General features: G+C 47.2%; 1 protein-coding gene across 1 annotated transcript in view; it reads right to left on the bottom strand.

The window, feature by feature from the left end:
* The window catches only part of ADAMTSL2 (ADAMTS like 2), a 123,185-nt gene that overhangs the window by 89,947 nt on the left and 15,371 nt on the right, over positions 1–17,867 (bottom strand). Inside the window, 4 exon segments of the mRNA XM_078767006.1 lie at positions 7,618–7,793; positions 7,969–8,049; positions 13,945–13,975; positions 13,977–14,069. Coding sequence (XP_078623132.1) covers positions 7,618–7,793; positions 7,969–8,049; positions 13,945–13,975; positions 13,977–14,069 — 381 coding nt within the window.

Genomic DNA, 17,867 nt, shown 5'->3' with positions numbered 1-17,867 from the left:
TCACATTCAGGACTTTTCCGCCCGGTTGGCGAAAATGTCCTTCTTTTCTAAGGTGGACCTCATCCGCGGATACCACCAGGTCCCCATCAGGCCGGAGGACATACCAAAGACGGCCGTCATTACACCATTCGGCCTCTTCGAGTTTCTTCGGATGCCCTTCGGGTTGAAGAATGCGGCTCAGGCGTTCCAACGGTTGATGGAAAGCGTCTTGCGCGACTTGGATTGCGTTTACGTCTACCTGGATGACATCCTCGTCGCAAGCGCGTCCCGCGAAGAGCACCTCCGCCACCTCCGCACGCTCTTCGAGCGCCTGGGCCAGCATGGCCTGATCGTAAACCCCGCCAAGTGCCGGTTCGGCGTCGCCGAAATCGACTTTTTGGGGCACCGCGTCACCAGGCACGGGGCCACCCCCTTACCGGCAAAGGTGGAGGCGGTCAAGGGGTTTCCGCGCCCCCGCACGATCAGGGGGCTCCAGGAGTTCCTGGGCATGGTAAACTTTTACCACCGTTTCCTGCCCTGCGTCGCCTAGCTCCTGCGCCCCCTGCACGAGGCCCTCCGGGGGAAGCCGGGCAAAGGTGACGTTGTTTGGACCAAGCAGATGGGCGCGGCGTTCGCGGGTGCGAAGCTCGCTTTGGCTAATGCCACCATGCTCGCGCACCCGGTGCTCGATGCACCGATCGCCCTCACCACCGACGCGTCGGACTACGCGGTGGGCGCGGTGCACGAGCAATGGGTGCGTGGTGCTTGGCAACCGCTGGCGTTTTTCAGCCGGCAGCTTTGCCCGCACGAACGCCGGGACAGCACCTTCGACCGCGAGTTGCTCGGGCTCCACCTGGCGGTCCGGCACTTCCGCCATCTGCTCGAGGGCCGTTCGTTCACTGCCTTCATCGACCACAAGCCCCTGGTCTTCGCGATGGCCAAGGTCGCCGAGCCATGGTCGGCCCGGCAGCAGCGTCACCTCTCGGCCGTGTCCGAGTACACGACGGACATCCGGCACGTCGCGGGAAAGGACAACCCGGTGGCGGATTGCCTTTCCCGGTCCGTCGCCCACACGGTCCACCTTGGGATCGACTATGCCCGGATGGCGGCGGACCAGACCGCCGACCCCGACGTCCAGGCCTTGCGGACCGCTGTCACGGGCCTCCGCGTCACCGAGGTGCCGTTCGACGGCGCGGGCACAGCCCTCTTGTGCGACGTCTCCATCGGGCGGCCTCGCCCCATCGTGCCCACGGGCTGGCAGCGCCGGGTTTTTGACGCCATCCACAGCCTGTCACACCCGGGCACGAAGGCCTCCCAGAGGCTGGTCGCCGACAAGTTCGTCTGGCATGGCCTCCGGAAGGCCATCCGCGATTGGACCAGGACCTGCCTCGCGTGCCAGCGCGTGAAGGTGCACCGCCACACCCAGGCCCCGTTGGTCCCGTTCACGGTGCCCGAACGTCGGTTCGACCACGTTTACGTGGACTTGGTGGGACCTCTGCCCCCCTCGCGGGGTTTCACCCACGTCCTCACCATGGTGGACCGCACCACCCGGTGGCCGGAGGTCGTGCCTTTGGCAGCGACGACGGCAGCGGACGTCGCGCAGGCGTTCATCGCCACATAGGGGTTCCCCGGTTCGGCGCCCCCTCGGACATCTCGTCAGACCGTGGCCCCCAGTTCACCTCGGAGCTCTGGGGGGCGGTCGCGCGGGGGCTCGGCGTCCAGCTGCACCGCACCACGGCCTACCACCCCCAGGCCAATGGCCTGTGCGAGCGCTTCCACCGCTCCTTGAAGGCCGCGCTCTGGGCCACCCTCCGCGACGGCGGCTGGGTCGACAGGCTCCCCTGGGTCCTGCTGGGCCTCCGGACGGCGCCCAAGGACGACCTGCGTTCATCCGCGGCGGAGTTGGTCTTCGGACAACCGCTGCGGGTGCCGGGCGAGTTCCTCCCCGACTCCACGGCACCATGGTCCGCACTGCAGGAGACCACCCGGAGGTTCGCCCCGGTGCCGACGGCGCACCACGGGTGCCCGCCAACGCACATCGCCCCGGAGCTTCGTACTGCGGAGTACATGTTCGTCCGCCACCACACCCACCAGACACCGCTGCGGCCCCCGTACGACGGGCCCTTCCGCGTGCTGGAGACCGGGGCGAAACACTTCACCCTCGACATCGGCGGTACTCCTGACCGCGTTTCCGTGGACCGCCTCAAGCCGGCCCACCTCGACGTGGACCACCCCCCGCCAGTGGCTCGGCCCCCGCGGCGGGGCCGCCCACCGGCGGGCGGACCTCCGGCACCACCCAGCCCCGCCGGCACGCCCCCCCCCCCGGTCCTGCACCCATCTCAGGTGCCGCCGGAGGCATCCCAGATGACATCCCGGCATCCCAGACGCCGCCAGCCGCCAGAGGGCGCTTCGGCCGGGTCATCCGTTTGCCCCGCAAACTGACCCTTCAGGTGCGCGGGAATTCTGGGGGGGGGGGGGGGGCGCGTGTGGCGGACACGATGGCTCGCTGGCGCGGTGACATCATTCCGCACACCAAGAGGGTGTCGGCCACGCCCGAGGGGTAGGCGTGGCCTCGGGATATACACGGGGCGCGTAGCCCCGAGCACCTGAGTGCTATAGTTGAGCTTTGGAATAAAGACTCTTTTTGGTTACCCGCGTTGTTGCTTATCTTCTTGGCAAACAAGTCGTGCACATAGCACCGCACTTCAATATCACAAACACAACAAATACATTTGTGCAAAATAATTGTTTGTATTATGATTGGTGTAAATCATGACAACACAGCAACTCAGGTACAGTCATTATCATCAGCTAAAATAAGCCCGTTCCTCAGTAACGACGCTTCGAGCCAAGCTAGTATATATATATATATATATATATATATATATATATATATATATATATATATATATATATATATATATATATATATATATATATATATATTTAATAAAACTAAACTACATCGAGTTTCGTGTCAGCCATTTGAGGTGGGGTGTAGAGGGTATATTGGCAATTCCTTTTCTGCATTTCTTGCTCGGCTTGGAGTGTGTGGTGCAGAAAGAAGGAGGATGTGTGACAGAGTGGCCCAGGTTTCCTTGAAAGGTTCACTTTGGATATGGAGGAAGTTTATGGAGGCACGTCGAAAGTTGTAGGTTGAGGTTGTGGGTGGTGGTTCATTTCAGCCTAAAGGGGTAGTGACTGAGCGCGGAAGGGAAATGGAGGTGTGTGTGTGTGTGTGTGTGTGTGTGTGTGTGTGTGTGTGTGTGTGTGTGTGTGTGTGTGTGTGTGTGTGTGTGTGTGTGTGTGTGTGTGTTGTGGGTGTGGTTTTGCATGAATGTGTTCTTGTTTGAGTGGTGCATGTTGTAAGGATCGGTGGTCGGTTGGTTAGGTGTGTTTTTTTTGGTGTGTGAGTGAGTGGGTGAGAGGCTGTGGATTCTGGGAGTGGAGGCAGTTTTGTTGTTGTAGTCTGTGGTCTCACTGGCTGGGGGTGGGGGGTATGTACGCATCCACGTGTAGCTGCTGCATGTGGAGACGTATGTGCCCATGCTGGCCCACCTTACCTTAGCTGACCGTATCGAAATTGAAGGGCCGAAACGGGATGGTGATGAGGACCTCGACTGAGGCCCAGTCAGTGAGGCACACTTCTGACCAGGTGTGTTTTGAAATTATATATTATTGAAACACTGCAGTCAAAATTTCATACAAGTCTGTTTATATTTAGAGGTAGTCCAGGCACCTTCAAGAATCAAGATTTTATATCTAGAGAGCACACAACAAAATATACTACTGTACAAATACACTTCTAGAAGTTCTTTTCATTTCTCATTCTATTTAACATTCCTGATGTTATTATATTTCCTGATGTTATTATATTTCTTGATGTTATTAGTCCCCTCCCGGTGTACACCGGAGGGGACTATAGGTTTGCACGCCGTCCCTCCGTCTGTCTGTCTGTCTGTCTCTCTGTCAGTCCGTCAGTCTGTCAGTCCGTCACGCAAAGAACAGTTTTCCGGACTTTTTTTCTAAACTCTTAACGCTAATGATTTCAAACTTGGTGCATGGTTTCCTCATGATAAGTTACAGATCAAGTTCGAACTTCACGACGTTTCGATCATTTTGGACAAAGTTATGGCACTTTGAACTTTGGGAATTCTGATAATTCTGATGATCCTTAACTCAGTGCCATTTTAAGTTTTAATTTCCTTTAAAAAAGATTTTCTCTGCAATAATAGGACCGATTGAGATCAAATTTTCACCATAGGAGGGACTCGGTCTGTAGAATATTTTAATGGTAATTATGACGTCGCACGTCACGTGGTTCGGCCGCCATATTGTTTTTCGTGAAAACACGAAAACCCCTTTTTCTCTGCAACGGCTGAACAGATCGAGGCCAAACTTTGCAGGCAGAATCGCATACCCATGCGAACAAAAAAGTCAGCAAGCATGACGTCATGCGTCACATGGTTTCAGAGTTATGACGTTTTTAAGCATGAACCTTTAAAACCTAGCTCCTCCCTCATTTGTGATCCAATCAAGGGGAAACTTCACAAATCTGTTCAGCGTGTCAATCAACTAAAACGTCCTTTTGGAATTTGCGATAGGTCACGTGGTTTGGCAGATGTCGTTAATTAAACGAAAATATTTTAAAAATGGATATCTCTTGTTTATTCTAGAGTTCTCCTCAAGCCGCACTGCGCGCCCTCAGCCTCGTCTCGCGAACGTCAACAGCGCGACACAGCGCGCGCTTTCGGGAGGGGCGGAGCCAAGCCGAGCAACATATATATGCACATCGATCATTGATCGTGAACCAGAAAATATAATAAATTACTGATATTTAGCGACTCGAAAGGTTCTTTATCAACAATCTATTTTCTCGTGCTTCTGCTGACCTGTCTGCAAGGTGTATAAATCGAAGTCCCGAGTGCAAATCACAGGTGAGCCCGTCCTGAGGTAATTAGCGATTGGGAACGATTCAGAACCTGTGGGTAAATAACCCTTGGTAATTTCCCCAACAGTTTTCTGGACGACAGACTGCCGGTAGGGGACATGTATTGCAGCGAAATACTCAGAATACTTGTTATATTAGTTTCTAGTCAAGGAAGGTTCTCACCAACATAAGTCATATCATTGCTGCCTGATTTTAGCCAATGTTGCTTTCTGACAGTCGGGATAAGTTTGGCGGTGTTCAGACACGACCTGAAGTAAGAATTGGAGTTGGTGCTCATCCTTGGTAAGGAGCCGGTTGTAACTTTTCATGAGGGCCACACCTCGTTCCGCATGGTCATTTATGACCTTCAACTCCCTGATCTGTTCCACAGCAGCTCTGCAGCCTTCATGGTCACCCCATGTGCTTGGATCCACAGTTAAAAATCTGACGAGATTTTCAACTTTTCGAAGAATGTTTTTTTGTGTGTGGTGACACAAATTCTTCAATACCCTTCTCACTTAAGGCTTTCCTGTCAGGCTGTGGCATCTTTGGTGGTTCTTCATCTAATGGACGCTCACCTTTCAGTGCTTCCACCATCAGTTGTTTAGTAGTGATAGGCACTTGTTTGTCGAAGAAGGCCAACCCCACCAGCTCTTCTGACAAGTACCACAGATGGTTCCTCAACTTCTCACTGGTGGCTGTTGAGATTGCACGACTTGCAGTCTTGAAGAGATCAAGGTCTTCATCAGCAGCAGATCATTCATTGGAGGTTCAGCTGCACTTGGAGCTTTCATCCAGGCTTGCAAATACACTTCAGAAACAAACAGACAAATTTCTCGTAGGCCAATCCTCTCTCGTGCCGTCAGCTTGAACTGTTAGTGGAAAAGCCAGATTTTGAAACTTGAGATGGCCTTCGACATCCATCTTGCATGGTGAATCACACCAGGAGCACGGAAATGAATGCCACGAGCAGGAACTCCTCCAATAAACAAAATGGTCAGTTCCAGAAGTTCTTTATAATCATCCCGTGGCTGATTGAGGTCAAGCTGCTTCTTTGCAAAATCGATAACTTTATCAGTCACAGGGAGAATGCGGTCTTTGGCAGATTCATGAGAGAGAACAGAGATGAATGCAGTCTGGTCAATAGAGTCCCACTTTGATTGGAATCTCTTAAACAGAAGAACTTCCGGCCAGAGGTGCTTCCCATGACTGCTTTAAATGCTGCAGCAAGCAGCAGCTCCATAATGTGGTGACGACATGCAAAGTACAGCAAGTCACGGCCAATTTTTATTTGTTATTTTTTATTTTCAGTGTTACGTGACCTCAATCACATGGGCTCTAGGGGGAAATGTTCAAGGGTGCTGGACTACCTCTATATATTTAGGAATGTAGCTGACGTGTGGCCTGGATTGTTTTCAGGGCCAATGGACTAGTTGCAGAGGGTGAGAGCGTAACATTACAAACTTTTAAAAATAAGGGCCACCCTAATATATTATATATATATATATATATATATATATATATATATATATATATATATATATATATATACATACATATACATATGTAAAATAGGCGAATGCTTTAGGTCTGTTACACCTTGAAACACGGAAAAGTTCCTTGGAGAGAATTTTTTCCATGAAATCTGCTTCAAATTGATCCAAACCCATGGGAAAATTCTATTTTTTTCAATCATACAAATAAATGAACCCAGGCGGTGTATAGGCACCATACTACTTCTCAATCACTCGCAGAAGGTTTTTTTGGGCTTTGTGTTAAGAAATATATAGCTTCCCATTTTTGAGCTCTTTCAACCAGCGCAAAAATAAAAGGCTTCCGTTTTTTTTTCATTTTTAATCTCAGGGTGTATTTACCATCGGCTTTTGCTCATTATTAATACTAGGGCATGCCCGTACTATATATATATCTAAAATTATATCCCCCCCCTCTATTTACATGAAATGGTTTGGTCCATTCGCAAAGCCAAAGCGAACGGCTTGCGAGTACGGTGACAATCCCCCCCCTCTATTTACATGAAATGGTTTGGTTCATTCGCAAAGCCAAAGCGAACGGCTTGCGAGTACGGTGACAATCCCCCCCCCCCCCCCTCTATTTACATGAAATGGTTTGGTCCATTCGCAAAGCCAAAGCGAACGGCTTGCGGAGTTTGGTAAATAAATCGCCATAGCTCGGTAACTACCTGTCCGATTAATATGAAACCTTGAAAAGGCACATCCTCAGGTCCCCAGCAATATACCTGGCAAGTTTCAAGTATATCGGACCCGTGGTTGTCGAGAAACAGCGGTCACAGACACACAGACACACAGACACACAGACACACAGACACACACACATACACACACACATACACACAGAGATTACTGGAATTATAGATAGATAATCAGCCATGAAGTGTACCTTTGTTTCACCATGAAGGGGAAATTAAAGTTCAGAACAATCAGAATGAGAACACCACACACAAAGAGGGAAAACAAAGTTCCGAATTTCAAAAGTTGAGAATTGACCATACCGGTAATCTAAAAGTTCGTACATTTTTCACTTTACATATTTGGATCAAAAAGAACACACGATTGGGCGGAACATGGAACATAAAGGAATATATCAGTGAGTCTGTGGAGGGTGCTATGTATTGTCCAAGACTGGCCAATAAAGCAAATGTATATTAATTTTTCTCAGGCCTTACCTACCATGACATTGAGTGGTTGCTTTGTTGGCCCTGTGGCCATAATGTACTCAAAGCCATCGGTAAGTGGACTTAGAGGACGCCGGTACTTGAACACCGTCCCAGCAATGCGGAAGTTGCGAGGGTTATCCACCATGAAATTCCCGTTTATGTAGAAGTTGCCCATATGGTCGGAGACAGCTGAGGGTGAGGTGGGAAGGGGAGGAATGGCACGCATGTTGAGTGAAATGGGAAAGGTTCGATAGTACAAATATGGCTCGGCACGCACTGCATGCAATATTACATTCTGTGTGTTCAAACAAACAACAGGTATGGAGAAAAACGAAGTCTAAGGTATGTCGGCCATTGCATTTACCCAGAACATTGTCTGATCTCTTCTTTTCAATCACTTGAATATCCGTTGCCCCAATGGGAAGGTTGGTCACGTGCACATATCCTGCAGTTCATGGGGTATTTGAGTTTAAAGCACATTGATGATGCAGGACTGTTATTATACATTATTGGTACACACATGGGCAATGCACACACACACACACACACACACACACACACACACACACACACACACACACACACACACACACACACACACACTCACACATACACATACAACACAGTTTTAGAATGTTTGATGGGATACCACAATTAAATCCACGATCATAAATTCCAATCTGATCTGCATTAGCATACTCATACTGAGTTAATTAACCACGGAGTTTAATCATAAATTTATTCATCGTGATCCAGTCATTGCAATTTGCTGGTAATCAGAACAAATGTGCAAATAAAATTCATGCTATTTGGTAATGAGTCCAAAATAGGTGTCAAAAGTAAAATTACATCAATAATTTGAAATTAATGGTAAAATGAACATTCATTTGAGAAAATTGAGCGCACAATGTGGAAATGTATTTGATGTTTTGGTAGTGTTATGGACACAATGGTAGTGTAAACTGAGGTAATGTTCAAATACACGCACACACACGGTGAGCACGTGTGTGTACATACATGTGTATATATATATATATATATATACACAGTGCATTCAGAAAGTATTCAGACCCCTTCACTTTTTTCACATTTTATGTTGCAGCCTTATGCTGAAATCGTTTAAATTCATGTTTTCCCTCATCAATCTACACTCAATACCCCATAATGACAAAGAGAAAACTGGATTTTAGAAAGTTTTGCAAATTTATTAAAAAGAAAAAACTGAAATATCACATTTACATAAGTATTCAGACCCTTTGCTATGACACTTGAAATTTCGATCAGGTGCCTCCCATTTCTTTTTATCATCTTCGAGATGTTTCTACACCTTGATTGGAGTCTACCTGTGGTAAATTCAATTGATTGGACATGATTTGGAAAGGCACACACCTGTCTATATAAGGTCTCACAGCTGGCAATGCATATCAGAGCAAAAACCAAGCCATGAGGTCGAAGGAACTGCCTGCAGAGCTCAGAGACAGGATTGTGTCGAGGCACAGATTTGGGGAAGCCGACAAGAAAATCTCTGCTGCATTGAAGGTTCCCAAGAGCACAGTGGCCTCCATAATTATTAAATGGAAGAAGTTTGGAACAACCAGGACTCTTCCTAGAGCTGGCCGCCCGGCCAAAGTGAGCAATCGGGGGAGAAGGACCTTGGTAAGAGAGGTGACCAAGAACCCGATGGTCACTCTGGCTGAGCTCCAGAGATCCTGTGTGGAGATGGGAGAAACTTCCAGAAGGACAACCATCACTGCAACACTCCATCGATCTGGACTTTATGGCAGAGTGGCCAGATGGAAGCCTCTCCTCAGTGAAAGACACATGAAAGCCCGCTTCGAGTTTGCAAAAAAGCACCTGAAGGACTCTCAGACTGAGAAACAAGATTCTGTGGGGAAAACAAGAGGAACAAGATTCAGCTTTGTGAAGGGAAAAGGATGGGATTGAGATTTTCTTGTAATCTTCTCCTGAACAGTGCTTCTCCACCACTTTATCTCGGACACAGAGTTTGCAGATCTTTCAAAGTCATTGTTGGATTTATAGTGACATCCTGGACCAGAGTAAAGTCTGGGTGGTATAATACTTCTTCAACTTCATAATGATGGATTTCACCGTACTCAAATGGATAATGAGTGACTTTTAAACCTTCAAATAACACTCTCCTGAACGGTGCTTCTCCACCACATTATGTCTGACTTCTTTGGAAAGCTCCTTGGTCTACGTGTTTTCCTTGTTGGTTGACCAAATGAGTTGCACCTTAAAATTCCTTAGATAAGTGGGGGAGCTTAATGTTTAAGTTAATCCACTGATTACATACAGGTGAAACCTATTACGCTTATTTTGTAACCTTTTAAGCAAATAATTTGCTCCTTAAGTGATTTAGGGTTAATCAGGCAAAGGAGTTGAATACTGTGAATCTAACTTATTCACAATGTATCCACATTTTCTAGCTTCACCATTTTGGAGGAGTTGGTGTTGACTGTACGTGTTAAGTTTGATTTAAACTCAGGTGGCATCAAAATGTGAATACTTTGGAAGGTGAATACTTTTGTGGGCCACTACAAATGAGCGGCAGGGCGAGTTATCTCTGTGAGTGTGTATGTATGCACGTACTGTGTGTATTTGTATATGTATAGTATAGATATAATATATATACAGTATATATATATATTTTTTTTTAAGGCTCTTCTGGCTAATCAATTGTATAGGCTTCACCTATTAAGCATGAGCTTAGCAGCCCCCTACACACCCATGGGATTGTACTTCAGCCAATAGCGGGAAGATAATTTAATTCTGTATTAAACATGACTGCATACCTGAGATCATCGGGACAAAATTAATTCTCTCCTCCCCCCCCCCCCCCCCCACCACAAGGAAATTATATGCATGTACGTGTGTGTATGTCTGAAAATCATGACTGGGCCAATCCCCACCAAATTTTGCCTTTGCGTCAGGGCGGGGGTACCCAGGTTCGATGTCAAGGGCACAAAACCTCGCACTACACCCCCACCCCCCTGCAAGGCAATTCTCTGTTTGCATGTGTGTTTGTACATTTGAAAATCGAGAAACTGACCTCAAACAAGGAAATGAGGCCGTTTGGCTCATCATTGCCATGGTGCTTTTGGCCTAATTTTGCTACAGCTTAAAACATCAATCTTAAAACATCAGTCTAAATAACTCAATCTTGATCGGTTGACCAAGCTTGTGTGTGTGTGTGTGTGTGTGTGTGTGTGTGTGTGTGTGTGTGTGTGTGTGTACGTTTGATTTCCGTTAATGCGTACATAGCAGTAGTGTAAGTAGCAGCGCTTTAAAGCTTTGGAAGGCCCTCCACGGTAAATATATTACTCCATATTGAACATTAATCTGCTCCTTACATTGTGGCATCTTGATTACAACAAATGAGTTTTAATACCTGCTGCACACCTTTATAAAGTACATACTGGGTTGTGTTATTCACAAGTGAGTACTCACATGTTGCAAGTGTTCATGTTGCAACTCACGTTTCCAATTGTTTCAACACGTCTCCACTGTCAGTAAGTTACCCTTCTATATCATCCATCATCTGGCTTTTCCAGAAAACTTGATTTTGGTTTAAATATATATATATATAATCGTAAAAAGTCAGTGATATTTGCAATGCTTAAATAAATAAATGGGTAGGCAGTAGGAAGGTTTTCACTTCCCTCTGTGCTAAACTGGCAGGTCATCCTCTGATAGGTAGTGCAATGAGATGGTATGGCCACAGTTGAGTTTATCAAAGCAATCCAATGTCTGAATGAGTTTGGTAATTGCCATTGAATTTCTATTCACTGAAAGTTTGTATGTCATAATCTTGTCTCCAGAGATTTTGCTTTTTCGCTCTGTATGACTCGTCCAAGGTCAATGGAGAGAGACCATTATGCAGCATATCTGTGGCTTCATAGAAAATATCCGGAAGATTCTGGGAGATGTTAAAATTCCATACAGTTTTTTAGGGAGATAAATTTAAATGTGACGCTTTTCAACCATTGCTTCACCAGAATATGATCGCAACCAAAATTTTATGTGAATGAAATATACAGTATTCAATTTCACACGCCATTCATAGCCATCTCCTGATAACACGCTGTTACAATGAAACCAAACAAGACACATTTTCTACCAAGTTTTCACAGGTATAAACTACCGGTCAAAAGTTTTAGAACACCTCAATTTTTCCAATTTTTATTAAAATTTACGCAGTTTAATGTCTCAATGTACTCTGAAATTAAGCATAGAACAAATAAACAATTGGAGATAAAAAAGAAATCATAGAATCATTTTGTTTAACAAAATTTAATTTAAAATTTTGACTCAGCAAAGTAGCCACCTTTTGCACATATAACCGCCGAACACACTCGTGGCATTCTTTCTACAATGGAAATCAAATATTGTTCGGGAAGTTCTTCCCAACACTGTTGCAGCAGTTCCCAAAAAAGTGTTGCACTTGTAGGTTGCTTTGCTTTCACCCTTCTGTCCAGTTCATCCCAAACCAGCTCGATGGGGTTTAAGTCTGGAGACTGTGCTGGCCATTCCATGATTTCAAGCCTACCGTCTTGTTCTTATCCTCGAAGGTAGTTTTTACATAGCCTGGAGGTGTGTTTAGGGTCATTATCTTGCTGTAGGATGAACCCCTGACCAACCAGGCGTATACCAGAGGGTATTGCATGGCGCTGCAAAATGCTGTGGTCACCCTTTTGGTTCAGGGTGCCAGTCACTCTGTGCAAGTCGCCGACTCTGGATCCAGCAAAAGAGCCCCAGACCATTACGCTTCGTCCTCCATGTTTGACAGTTGGTGTCACACACTGAGGAACCATCCTTTCGCCTACTTGACGGCATACAAAAACCCTGCGTGATGAACCAAAGATTTCAAATTTTGATTCATCGGTCCATAAGACCTTCTTCCAGTCTTCAGTAGTCCAATGGCGGTGCTTCATGGCCCACTGGCCCAGGCAAGCCTCTTTTTCTTATTTTGCCATCTCACCAATGGCTTTCTTACTGCCACTCGACCTGTCAAACCTGCAGCTTTAAGTCTTCTCTTAACAGTTGAAACTGAGACTTGCTTACTTCGACCAGTGTTAAGCTGTGCGTGAAGCTGTTGTCCTGTGAGCCGCCTATCACGCAAGCTGTTGACTCTCAGAAACTTGTCTTCTGATTCTGCTGTGGCTTTGGGTCTGCCAGACCTCTTCCTGTCAGAGTTTCCTCCAGTTTCCAATATACTACTTCCTGCAGTGCAATATTGTCCAAATAATGCTTCAGAGGGTGTAATAACAGTCTATTCCAATAATGCTTTTTTACAGACAGGGGTTTGTAATCAAGTAATTAGCAGAGGTTGGGACACCTGTAGGAATTGTTTGCATCAACTTTCAAGGCTTAATTTACTTACATTGCTGCAGAACAGATGTAAGTTGTTAATCCATTACTTGTTCCCTGAAGAAGGCCTTTTTTTTTGACAATATAACTGTGCAATTTACATTATTTTCCCGTTTTTGCTAACCTAAACTTTTTTTTAACCTCGAGCAGTTTACTGCTTACCTTTGTACCATTTCAGGTTATTCACTGGACATTAAACTGCGTAAGTTTCAATAAAAACTGGAAAAATTGAGGTGTTCTAAAACTTTTGACCGGTAGTGTAATCTGTCATCCTGGTGTTTCGCAGACAGGGATTTCATCAGTGTGTGTGCAGTTCCTCGGATGGACGTTAAACTGGATATGTGATTGCAGCACAACGCAGCACAACGAGTTTCATCTGCTAACATTAGTTGGTTAACATTAGTTAAAGATCCCATGGTGTCCTTCTCAAAGAGTAGGTGAGCCATCGCAAAAAATGACAAATTCTGCGATAACCTACAGGGGGAACTGCATCAGTGGCACCCCCAGAAAATGATCTTACTTGCAGCCATGTTCTGCAAAGAAAGGAATAATAAAAAAAAGTTTGGCCTCTGTTTGTTTTGCAACAGTGACTACTCCAAAAGTGCAACTGTTTCGATGCTCACTCGTATTTTCAATTTACAAAGTCAATTTTAAAACAGATGTGATAGATGCTAGCCTTCACAAGCAAGATCGGTTTTTCATTCTGGAACATTCAGCCACCCCTCTTCATGCAATAAATATGCCTCGGTGTTTGGGGTCAGCTTCATTCCTTTTAGGATCACGCTCATATGGGTTTGTGTACGAGGTGGGTGCATCGTTATGCTGAAATGCTGCATCGCTGTTGGGGAAAAAAATCAAATCACCTTTTACACCTGTCCCACCTGGAAACATGTTTACCCGAATTCTCACCCACCCACATTCTTCTGCTTCTCACCACTGGCAGCACACTCACCAATGTTATTGCTTGCTTCACGGAGATTTCCAGGCAACGCGCATGCAGCTGGTACTGTCTCCAGAACACACGCCGCACTTATCCAGGTGCTTGGCTGAGTACAAAATGCCATCACAGCCTACAGGCTGAACACAACTCCCATCAGAAGAACTTAGGAGTTTATGCAAATTAGTATACAAAAAAAATGAAGGTATTATAGTGTTCATGCATCTCTCCATTCACCCTTGAGTGATTGCTGATACATCTCCACCTCTTGAAAAACATCTGAAGAAGAATTCCAAACTGTACGAAGCACTAACAAACTTTCAATAGTGTACTCATATATATTATAAATGTATATTAACATGAGGTGTTACAAATGTATAATGGAGCAGTTACACACACACACACACACACACACACACACACACACACACACACACACACACACACACACACACACACACACACACACACACACACACACACACACACACACATATATACTAGCTTGGCTCGGCTCGCTGCGCTCGCCTCACCAAGCGTCGTTACTGAGGTACGGGCTTATTTTAGCTGAGGACAATGACTGTACCTGAGTTGCTGTGTTGTCATGATTTACACCAATCATAATACAAACAATTATTTTGCACAAATGTATTTGTTGTGTTTGTGATATACAATTTTATAGGCAACTAGCAGAAGTACCCGGTATTGCCGAGAGGGGAGGGGAGGGGAGGGGAACGGGGGGGAGGGGAGAAGAGGGGGGGGGGAGGGGAGAAGAGGGGGGGGGAGGGAGACGAGGGGGGGAGGGGAGAAGAGGGGGGGGGAGGGGAGAAGAGGGGGGGGAGGGGAGAAGAGGGGGGGAGGGAGAAGAGGGGGGGGAGGGGAGAAGAGGGGGGGAGGGGAGAAGAGGGGGGGAGGGGAGAAGAGGGGGGGAGGGGAGAAGAGGGGGGAGGGAGAAAGGGGGGGAGAAAGGGGGGGGGAGAGAGGGGGGAGGGGGAGAAGAGGGGGGAGGGGTGGAGAAGGAGAGGGAGGGAGGGGGAGAGGGGAGAAGAGGGGAGGGAGGGGGAGGGGAGGGGGAGAGGGGAGAAGAGGGAGGGGGAGGGGGAGAGGGGAGAAGAGGGGGAGGGAGGGGAGAGGGAGAAGAGGGGGGGAGGGATGGGAGGGGGAGGGGGAGGGATGGGAGGGGGTGAGGGATGGAGGGGAGGGGGGTGAGGGATGGAGGGGGAGGGGTGAGGATGGGAGGGGGAGGGGAAGGGGAAAAGGGGAGGGGGGAGGGGAAGGGAAAAGGGAGGGGGAGGGGGAAGGGAGGAAGGGGAAAAGGGAGGGGGAGGGGGGAGGGGAAAAGGGAGGGGGAGGGGGGAGGGGAAAAGGGAGGGGGAGGGGAGGGGGGAGGGGGAAAAGGGAGGGGAGGGGAAAAGGGAGGGGGAGGGGGGAGGGGAAAAGGGAGGGGGAGGAAAAGGGAGGGGAGGGGGGGAGGGAAGAAGGGAGGGGGAGGGGAAAAGGGAGGGGGAGGGGAAAAGGGAGGCGAGGGGAAAGGGGAGGGGGAGGGGGGAGGGAAAGGGGAGGGAAAGGGGAGGTGGGAGGGGATAAGGGAGGGGGAGGGGGGAGGAGAAAAGGGAGGGGGAGGGGAGGGGGAGACGGAGGGGGAAGGGAGGGGGAGGACGGAGGGGGAAGGGAGGGGGAGGACGGGAGGGGGAGGGGGAGGGGGAGGACGGAGGGGGGAGGGGGAGGGGAGGACGGAGGGGGAAGGGAGGGGAGGACGGAGGGGGAAGGGAGGGGGAAGGACGGACGGGGGAGGGAAGGGGAGGGCCAGTCAACAATGACGTTGCAGGTTCTCATGGTCGGAGAGCAGCACAACAATCGCGACATCGTCCTGCATCTTCGCAAGAGCACGAAGCAGATTTTGGAGACTCACCGATCCTGTGACCCACGGCCCTCCAGTACCGGCGTTGCCGGGCGGGGGAAGGGAGACCCGTACATTCCCAACCCGTACATTCGCCCTCTCGACTCAAGCAGCGTATTCGATTCGTATTCGAAATCGAAGAGGGGAAAGGGGAAATCCTTCGTATTCGAATTCGTAAACACGAATTTAATTTAAAATTTCATTCATATCGCACAAAATCGACACAAAACACGATCGCATAAATAGTAACCCTAAATTAGCCATATATTAGCCAATCTGTGAAAAAATTTAAAAGAAGCTAATTTCAACTGATTTTGGTGGGTATGGGTATGGACAACTTCCAAAAAAAAGTAAGGAAGGGATAGGGGTTGGGGAAACCTTTTTATTAGAGGTCAAAGGTCATTGACCTCTGCCTAAATCATATAAAATTGTATTTCAGCAACAAAATATGGTATATAGATGATCTTGGTGTCAAAATGCACAGGATTACGAAAGAAGATGACATACAATAATTATTGACCCTTGGACCAAATCCTGACCTCTGAAAATGAGGTCAAAGGTCAAAAAAGCTGTTTTATCACTAAAATGGCATATTTATAACAGGAAAATTACCATATTATATAAAAATGAGCAAAAAAAAAAACCGAAGAGGTTAATTTCAACTTACGTGGTGGATATGGGGGTTATTATTTATTCCAAGAGCAGAGGGGGAGGGGGAAATTACCTTTCTTGGATCAAATGTCATTGACCCTAGACTAAAACACTATATATTGCATGAATGAAGTCTTTGTTTTGTCTTTGTTTCAGGAGTGATTACTGAGAAAACCTAGCTAGCCTACATGTACCTTGACTACCCCAGTGCAGGTGAGATGTCCCAAAAGTTCCCTGAGGCCTTTGGAACAATACTGTAAAATAACAAAATTACCAGGATGGATATATGTGAAATATGTAGTGAGGACTTTTCAGAAGCAGGAAAGCTACAGAGCTGGAAGAGCTTCAGCGATTGGAATCACACAACACGCTACAGCGATGAGCAATTTTCTGGACAATTTTCTGACCAGACAATCAAAGAGACACATGCGGAAAGCCAAGTCAAATGGAGGCTTAACAAGAGGAAGGCACAACGAGAGCTCTGTGAAAGTATGGGCTGGTACGTTTTCACATCTCAAGCTTCTGGGGGACCTGATGGAAGAAATGATTGGTGGAAAGCGGAGTAAGAGGACCCACACAGACCTTGGGGCAAAGCGTCTAGAGAAAGACAGCCAGCACGTCAAGTTGATTTCTGCATGGTTTTCAACTCATAACCCCTTCATAGAGGTTAGTATAGATCTGTTTCATTTACTGATAGTAGCACAGAAATCATTCCACATTTCAGTTACTATTTGTGGAACATTTACTTATCATCTTAGCTATGTAAAATAATATTTCATTTTTCATTTCAGGTAAAAGACCCCAACACCATTACTTCGCTGTCTAGTGGAGTAATAACTACCGACAAGTCAATTGTCAACTGTGATGATGCAGTGAGGATAGGCCATGAAATGCAAAAGGATCTTGATAATGAGTCACCGGTTAAGAGCATGAAGACGGCAAAGAAATGCAAAAATCTGGCTGAACTTCAGAAGAAAGTAAAGGTAGGCGACAAGAGGATCTACATCGAAAAGACCCTTCTTTTCAATAGACTGATTTTCATGGCAGAGAGAGATGAAGGGATCGAACACATGTTCAAATTTGAGCTGACCCTGGTCCCAACATCTCTCTTCACAATGGATCGCATGATGAGAAAACCCAAAAAGCATGAATTTGGCAAGATGCTCAAGGAAACAGCTACAATACTTGACGTGGACATAAACAGCAAGATGCATGTTGTTGATGGAGGGTGGCTACTTCATCAGGTAAAGTGGTCCAGCGGTGCAACCATCAAGACTATAGTTGATACATATGTCAGATATGTTGACAACAAATTCAAGGATGCTACTGTAGTGTTTGATGGCTACGGGGAGGAATCATCAACGAAAGACCATGAACATATGCGGCG

The sequence above is a fragment of the Myxine glutinosa genome, chromosome 13, assembly GCF_964187855.1.
Source record: "Myxine glutinosa chromosome 13, kmMyxGlut1.1, whole genome shotgun sequence".
Taxonomy (NCBI): domain Eukaryota; kingdom Metazoa; phylum Chordata; class Myxini; order Myxiniformes; family Myxinidae; genus Myxine; species Myxine glutinosa.
This window is presented reverse-complemented; position numbering and strand designations above follow the sequence as displayed.